The sequence below is a fragment of the Aptenodytes forsteri genome, unplaced genomic scaffold, assembly GCF_000699145.1.
Source record: "Aptenodytes forsteri isolate BGI_AS27 unplaced genomic scaffold, ASM69914v1 Scaffold349, whole genome shotgun sequence".
Classification (NCBI taxonomy): Eukaryota; Metazoa; Chordata; class Aves; order Sphenisciformes; family Spheniscidae; genus Aptenodytes; species Aptenodytes forsteri.
The window spans coordinates 5,399,059-5,407,573 of NW_008794452.1; the positions used below are offsets into that span (position 1 = coordinate 5,399,059).

General features: G+C 46.7%; 1 protein-coding gene across 3 annotated transcripts in view; it reads right to left on the reverse strand.

Annotated features, from left to right (window-relative positions):
- ASCC1 (activating signal cointegrator 1 complex subunit 1) overlaps positions 1–8,473 on the reverse strand; it is a 42,641-nt gene extending 34,168 nt beyond the window's left edge. For all 3 annotated transcript variants that reach the window (XM_009290561.2, XM_009290560.2, XM_019474936.1), the window contains exons 1-5: positions 8,193–8,473; positions 6,900–7,024; positions 5,568–5,667; positions 4,535–4,632; positions 2,897–3,075 (exon numbers count right to left, since the gene is read on the reverse strand). In XM_009290561.2, the coding sequence (XP_009288836.1) occupies positions 2,897–3,075; positions 4,535–4,632; positions 5,568–5,667; positions 6,900–7,024; positions 8,193–8,359 (669 nt within the window). In that variant the 5' untranslated portion in view covers positions 8,360–8,473. The remainder of the gene's footprint in view (positions 1–2,896; positions 3,076–4,534; positions 4,633–5,567; positions 5,668–6,899; positions 7,025–8,192) is intronic.
- Positions 8,474–8,515: the final 42 nt, after the last annotated feature.

Below are 8,515 nucleotides of genomic sequence, written 5' to 3' on the forward strand. Positions count from 1 at the left end.
TTGTCATTAATATATTTGTAAAAACATTTTTTGTTGTCTCTAACGACAGCGGCCAGATTGCGTTCTAGCTGGGCTTCTGCCTTTCTCATTTCTTCTCTGCACGACCTAACGAGATCCCTGTACTCTATACAGACGTGTCTAAGACGTATAGACATATAGACGTATCCTGCTGTAGGGCAGCTTTAGCTGCCACCGTTTTGGGAGATTCCCCAAAGCACCTTGATGACTCAGCAGCAGCAAAAGGCACGCTATGTCTTGAGCGCCACACTTTCTCAGAGATATTGCTGTTACTGGTATTAGGAGGATTCATGCCTGGGTGCTGGTTCTGAGTACAGTTCAAGTCTGAAGTAGCTGTTAGGCTGAAATGTGTTCCCACGTGCACACCCACGCTGCAGGATCCCTAACCATGAAGCAGAGCCTTACAGGACTCAGTGCCATCCAGACACAGAACAAAAACACTGCAGGAGAGACAGAAGGTCAGGCAAGAGGAGGAAAAATTAACATGACTAGCCTGGTCAGCAGTGGTCTCAGCACTCCTCTGACCAAGCTTGGGTTTCTGCAGCTTTCTAGGACAAGGAGCACGCAAAGGTTTGCAGATGTTCCCAGGCAGCTCCTTCTGAATGTGACTGACAACACTGGGGAAAGCCCCAAGATAAATTTATGAAAGTGTTTCTAAGTGGATGGCAGACCTCCCTGCCTACCCAGGGATGCAAACTGATACTTACAAGTGAGCAAGAGACAAACAATGTGACAGAGACAGATCAGGAGGGGTCTGGAGAGCAAGTAAGATCACCAGCAGAGGCTGGGCCAATGTAGGGCTGCAGAGATGTGACCAAAGCAGCAGGCAGGAAAAATGAGTGCTCTACAAGGAGAAGAGCGAGTCCTGTGTGAGGCCAGAGTGTTGCAGGAGTAAAAACACAGGAAGAGAGCATGGCCTTTTGCATTAGCTGCAAAGCTGCTATCATTCAAAGATGAATAAAAGAGGCCACATCATAGAGATGTGACACTTAAAGGATTCACCTGACACTGAGACAGCCTGGAAGCCTGAACCCAGCAAGACATACGGGATGACACTGAGGTTACTGCCCTGCACAGCAGGCAGATCTGGGTTTGCTGTCCATGGGGAAGGACAAGAGAGATCCACAGGACCTGCTGGCAGACAGCTAGAGGGAGGAGGAAGACCAGGTAAATGGAGTCCAGGATGCCAAGACTTCAAGCAGGGCAAGGCCAGCCACGCTTGAAAGGACTGACAGGTTGAGGGAGATCAAGTGAAAGGACCGTAACAGCCGTTAAGTCCAGTTAGAAGGGGATAAAGGGCAAGAGAATCACCAGACTGAAAGCAGTGGTCTCAGTCCAGGGCCAACAGCTTGAACAGCCACTACCAGAGCCCTGTGCTGAAGTTACCAGCCCCGCAAAGAGCTGCTTCTCTCCCTGTAGGTTTGGTGTGTCCCCCCACAAGGACTGGAACTAGAAACCGACAGAGGGAGCCAGGCCACCACTGACGCCAGCCCAAGGTCCAACACTCTCTGTCCAGCTAACACTTTCTCAGGCTGCTTCCATTCCCCTATCTTCAGGGCTTTCCTTTAATAAAGGTAACTGCCGCTGGCGAATGGGGATAGACAACTGAGACAGTGATATCTTCCTAGCCTGAGGAAAGGGTGCTCATGGCATTGCACTGGTTGCTAATCCCTGGATCTATTGGCCAATTTCAGTTGTATTTAACATCAGGTGGAAACCTGAGTAATAGAAAACTCCTGAGATGTCATTGAAATAGGCAGCTGGGTGGAGAAGAGGGACTTAAATCACAACTGCCAGGAAAGACAAGACTGCAAAGCCAGCTCAGTTCTGCTCTTAGAGGTGAGGCAACTGACATGCAAGTGACGACGAAAACTTGAGCAAGAACTCCTATCTCCCCAGATATCAGATAATTCACACCCACAGCATGAATCTAAACTTCTTCAGGTGTGCTATCTGCAAGATTATATTTTCCCCTTTGAAAGGCACAAGCAGAAGTGACGGACATGAAGGTAATAATATCAGCCCACAAAACCCTGCTGCATGTATGCAATCTAACCTGCAGCAGCCACAAAGAGGAACTCTTCTCTCTTGCCTAGAGATGTCCTCCCAGCACTCAGAGGACATGGCAATTTAATACCATTCCCTCTCCTCAGCCTGGCCCTGTGCACTGACGTACCACTTCTACCAAAGTAGAAGCACGCTAAAATAAACCAGGGAATACACAGCTTTCATTTCATTCTGTTCCTTATTTCCCTATGCCTAACTATTTCCTGCTGCTCTCAGTGTAAGATCTGAAGGTAAGGAGGAGGGACTGTCAGCACGGTCTCATGGGGAAGAAGGGAAGCGATTAGATTTGCAGGATGGCATGTGCTACCAAGTCATTTCTCGCTCAGCTCCGGTAGTGACACCCATCCTCCTTCATTGTCAGTAACCAAAAGAAAAGTGAAATAGAAGCAGCAGCAAACTCGTGAATTCCTACCTGGTTTCACGGTTATGTAGAAATCATATAAAATGTAGAAAGGTCCACTACATTATTTAGTGGCTTTCCTATTAAAAACAAAAAACCCCCACCAAAAAGAACCCCAACCCTCTTTTGAATCTTAGATCCTCCCACCTAGGAAAATCTCTAAGGAGAACAAAATATTTTACTAACAATTTACTAAGTAAGCCATTCCACTTTCCAGAAGATTTCACAACAGCACTCAACAAATTCACAGCAGATCCGCCAACTTAAGTAAAAGGCCTGTTAAAAATACATTCCTAGGAAATAGAATAGAATAAGGCCTTCAAGGAAAACAGCAAAAAGCTATTTCAATAAATGAAACGGCACTCTGCTGAAGGGCTTCCACTTGAGTTTAATTCTCACGTGAATCCTTACCTTTGAGCATTTCTCCAACACTTCCTCCTTGAACTGCAGGAACTTCTCCTGGATGGCGGGCTGGTTGAGAGCGAAGGACAGGAAGTGTGTGAAGGGCTGCTTCTTACGGAAGCTGTCCAGGAGAACGTCGATCCGCGTTCGGGCAGAGATGACACCACTGCGATGCTGCCCTGTAATCACTACAAGGAAACAAAGCAATACCTGTCTGGTTTCCGTGAAGCTACAGTGAGACTACCGACACCCATGCCCATGCAAAATAGAGAGTAATTGAATGGATCATGACTTCACATGATATTTATCCATGCACTTTAAAATACCAATATTGGAGGATATTGTGAAGGTAAGAATATTTCATCCAGGAGATGCCAGGAAGGAATTAGAAAAACCTGCACAACAGCACCTCTCTACTGTTAGCCCCAGGCTCACTGAAGAAGCGATAGGAATTAAAACCCCCAACCATGCACAGGGAAATCTCGACAGACTCCCTGCTTGACTTAAAATGCCTGACACGGCTGTGCTTTCCTCTGTAAAGACAGGATGATGCCATCAAAAATATCCCTCTGCTCTCAAGAAAGTCAGCTCTGAGTGCCTAAAAAACAATAACTAAAAGTCTATCATTTCAGTGGCTCTTAGATTTCTAAAGCATTATTTCAACTTTTCATAAAGACAGTCAAAGTGAAAAAGAAAAGAAAATCTATCAAAGATCAAGATGGCCTATATCGTTTGTGGATGCACTTCAAGACACCAGACAGAGAACACTTGAGCTTGAAAGGAAAGAACTGCAAGGAGCAAAATTTTCTTGGCTTCCTATTATTACATGTTTTCCATATCTCTCAACCTTCCTAATAGTCCTTCACGGTTCTCAGGAAGAAGTCAAGATCCACTTCTTGAGAAGTGCTACCATGTTCCTGCGCAGAATGACAGCTGGATCCCCCTGTCACTTACTCCTCACAGCTCTGTCACAAACGTAACTGTACACCATGCCAATTATCACCGGAACGTGCGTAAGGGGCCCTCCGGATATCCACTCAGGCAGAAACCTGCACAGGCCAGCCCTTATGAGCAACGCCTCCTTTCTTTTTAAGTCACTGGAAGCGATGAGAAGGAACATACGGTACAAGAAAGCCTGCTCTCCCTATCAGGATCAAGTGACAACACCAGAAAGGCAGCAACGCCATCAAAACACTTCTCATATTAAAGCAGATGCTGAAGTTTATTTCATGCATAAATATACAACACGGTATTTTTTCTGGATGTATATTGCAGCTTGTTATTAATGAAAATAGTATTAATTTAAAAACAAAACAACAATAAAACCCCCAACACATTCAGGCCCGAAGTCCTCAAGCCAGTCATTTAAGGCCCAGAAGTGACTTCAGAGAGACTATTTATAGACTTAAAATAGATGTATATTTTTTCCCCAAAAAAAAGCCTTACGCTGCTTTATAAGGATACATAGACAGAGAAAATAAACTCAGGAGAAAAGTGAAGTGATTTTCCAAGGGCCATAAATTGAGTCAGCGCCACGTCAGAAGCAGGAATTAAAGGAAAAACACTGCCTATGCTCCCTCCCCATTCAAATCGTGTCTGTGCAAGCGCCGATGAGAGAACACCCATTTCATGCATGTTAAAGCTCACCAATTTCTCCTTCCGCTCCAGGCTTGGGAATGCTGATGGAGGTTCGAGTCTCTGTTTCTAGTCTCTTCTTGGTTTCCCCTTTCTTCCCAATGATGTACCTGGAGGCATAGAAGTGCAAGAGAGTCACTCACTCCGTGTCACTGGGCCACTCTCCATCAAGTGTGTCCAGCCAGCAGATTAACCATGCCACAGGCAGCTGGGTCCCCCCAGATTCGGTATCTCCGTGCTAGAGGGATGCAGACACTCAGCCTCACGCGCAGGACCCGGTCCAGGCACAGAGGCTTCTCCCAGGACTCCACGCGTGACCAGCCTAGGAGCACAGGATGGTGTTGAGCCATGGTTCACAACTGGCTTAAACTAAAATAAGTCAGTCAGTCCATGACAGCTCTGCCCAGCACATCCTGCCACAGCTTATTCGTCAGCTGGGTTACCCCTTTTTCCCATTACCCCAGCTGATGAAGAACTAAGGGCTCTATTTTTCTGCTTTTTGCTTTGCTCAAGGCAGTCATTTGCCAGCACCCAAATACACAACAGAACACTCTTCCTTCTCTACATTTCAGTAAAACTATTCAACCAACAAAACTGTCAAAAATAACTAGATAAAGCTTTGAACACCACAGGCTTCCCAGTAAACATCAGATTGGAGTCAATAGTCAATTCCAGCCGTGTGTGCTTTCTCTCAAAGCTTTCACAAACTCCCCCTGCCAGGCTGCTCGCCCTAGTTCTTCCTCCCCTTCTCCCACCCTCCCTGATGCTTTTATGTTCAAGGGAAGAGATGCTCAAAAACTCTCCTGCCAGCAAGAAAGCACCACCTGCTGTCTCTGCCACAGGGAAGGCTAGGAGTCAAGCGTGGCCCAACTGCACTAGAAAGGCATTGCCAATTTTCCCTTCCCAAATGCTAAAATCCACATCCACAAAACGGAATACATTTTGGAGATCTGGCGCTTACCCTGACCTCAAAAAAAAAAATTCTGCACTCAACTGCTTCCCCAGCCAGCAGCAACTCAAATAAACCAGAAACACATAGGCTCACTTGTATAAGGGGCTGGGAACCTCCACTCTGCACTGGAAGCCTTTCTCAGTCTCTTCCACCACAAAGGCATCACAGGGTTCGTCTGCGCAGTCACTGGGGCCTACCAGAAAAAAACAACAGACCTTGTACAACCTCTGTAAAGTCTGGCAGTGCTTGATGTAGGACAAGTCTCACAGCCGCCTTCTCCCAAGGTTAAATAAAGGAAGAAATGGACTCCCCTCTGTTGCAGCTAACTGCTTTTTATTTCACCTTACCACCAGCTCTGGAAAACATAATGACTGCTTCTAAATCCACCGGGCTGGGAGGCGTAGGAAAGCGGCAGTTACAGCCCAGGTTTTCTCTCAGCTGAAGTTGTGCAACTACCCAGTGGGGATGGCCTCTTCTCCTGGCAGGGTGGAAGCCACCAGCCCATTCAAAGACCCGAGCAGGAATTTAAAGTTGCAGAAGAATACAAATAAAAGGAGACGATAGCTTTGGTTCAAGGGTTTAGGTACTGTGTTTTGGAAAACAGAGAAATTCTCACACCCTCGGCACGGAGGAATAGATGCACCTTTCATCCGTGGGCCATTCAGTCGTGCCTGTTAGGACCAAACGTGATTTCCAGAAAGAGGCCACGGTTTCTATCTCCTCTCCAACACATACAGGGAGGAATTTGGGTGGCAAGCAGCTTATTAAAGCTTTGTTCAATCCACTGAAAGGCAGGGTGGAGGGAGAAACAGGACACAACAGCCACAACCCTTTCCATCTGAGAAATAACAGCTGAGCTATTCTGTGCCCACAACTCATGCAGAACTACAACAAACATACAGGCAGAAAGATAAAGTAAAACACATCAGAACAGGAAGAATTATGCCCCCAAAACAGGTAACACCTTCCAAAAGCCACATTATAAGAGGCCAGTTCTTCAAGGGGCAAACATTGCAAGGACAGAGGATCTTTAGCGAGCAGCTTCCACTCCTGCCATATCTGCAAATAATCACACTACTGAAAAGAAAGGCACTTCAGGAACCTAGGGAAAACAGATCTACAGAGCTAATTTGTTTCCCCCTTTTACTGGAGATCTTTCACGGCCAGCAAGCAAACTGACAGTCAGCAGCACAGTCACCCCAACCCACATTAGGTAACCGGGATTACGTCCACTCTTTGGTCAGCAGGATCATCAGGGACCAACACAAAGCATTTTTCTCCCTCTTGAACACCTTGCTCCGCCACACGGGCAGGTCCTTGAGCACATAAAGACATCAGAGAGAACAGCAAGAGTTCCTTAGGCCCCCAGTGTCGATGCTTTCACCCGTAGCATGTCCTGACAGCACCTCGTACAGCACTCTTTACCTGCACAGAAATCCTCCTCCTCCTCCTCGTGCTGGTAGGCCTGCTCTTGAATGAGATTCTTCCTGTATATTCGCCCCCCGATCTTTATCAGGGTAGGCCGCAGAACGTCCATCCTGCTCCTCCTCCTAATGCAAAAACAAAGACAGCTTTGCTAACTTATGCCAAGGAAAGGTAAATTCTGATGTTTCCTGGTGGATAATTTGTAAGAGGCATCGGGGGAGCTCTGAGGGGCTCAGCAATAAAGAGCAAGGTCTGTACCTCCAGAAGAGCAGTAACTCCTCCTATACATATACATGAGAAATTTCAGAAAAGCAATACCTTCTCAAACCTTATGTCACTCGTTCAAAGACTAATTTTATGAGAACTTACAAGTATACAGCTTGTAAAGCACAATCAAGTGAAAATGGGAAATTTAAGCCATGTAAGATACGTAATGAAGCATCAGGTTTTTTGCCCCTGTAGGAAGTCTGCAGCTGATCACTGCTTTCCCTGAAACTCACAGGTTTTAGCTAAAACTCACTCCAGCTTCAGTCAATGTGCCATCTTAGCACCATTCAGGATTCTGAACGGTTTCTCCTCGTTATTTTCCACAGCTGCAGACCAAAGAGACCCCAGCCTCTTGCAAGGAATCCCCTACAACTCTGACCTCTCTCAAAATATCTGCCATCCTCACCAGTTTCTCAAAGGCCTAAGGTGCTTTTCAAAAGCAAACCCAGCCCCCTGGATCTGCTCGGGAGGCGGCTGGGGAAGGGGAACAAAGTGCTCTGGCCAGTGTAAGTGGTTACACCTCCTGCTCTCCACCTCCGAGCACCGTGGTAAGTTTGAGGCATACGCGTAGAAGGCTTACGCTACCCTGCATTATTCCAAACGACAGCAGAAACACGGGGCACCAAGTTAAACGTTTTACGGTGGAGAACATTTTATGGTGTAAAGGCAGCAGGACGATCCAAAGAACTGGCAGTCATCTGTCAGAGACTTCACATCTTCGGTACTTAGATTTCTACGTTCACTGAAATTGTTAACACTGGATACCTCAGTTTGCCTTAATGTTTTTAAAACAGAAATTTCTGTTACTCAGAAAACAGTCTCCACCAGAACATTCGCCTTTGTCAGAAGGTTTACCTGTCCACTACAACAGAACCTGACAGGAAAAAATGAAGAGCTTGCCTTTGAAGATGAAGCTATCCTAAATCGGATTTATTATATGGGGTGACATCAGGTTCAGAAGGTTAATGCTTTTCCCCTCAATGAAAGTCCCACCTTCTGAAATGACCTGCAACCACCTGAACTTACACCTGATCAAGACGGCATTTCTGTAGTTCAAGGAAAGAAGTGTAGATGTGAACTGTGCAGAGAGGAAGACGGAATACGCCATGAAAAAACACCCTGTTGCTGAGGGGGCTTTTGTTTCCACTCAGGCTTGCTTTTCCTTTTTTGAATTGCAGCGCCGGTGTCACCATTTCTTGGTACAGGACTTTTAAAAACTCAGGCGCGACTGTGCCCCACCACGCTAGCAAAGCCCGACGAGGGTCTGGGCTCTACGCGCACGCCACGCCACGGCGTGTGCCCGGGAGATACAACGCAGCTGGGGCCGCCGCCCGGGCGCAGGAGCGGGC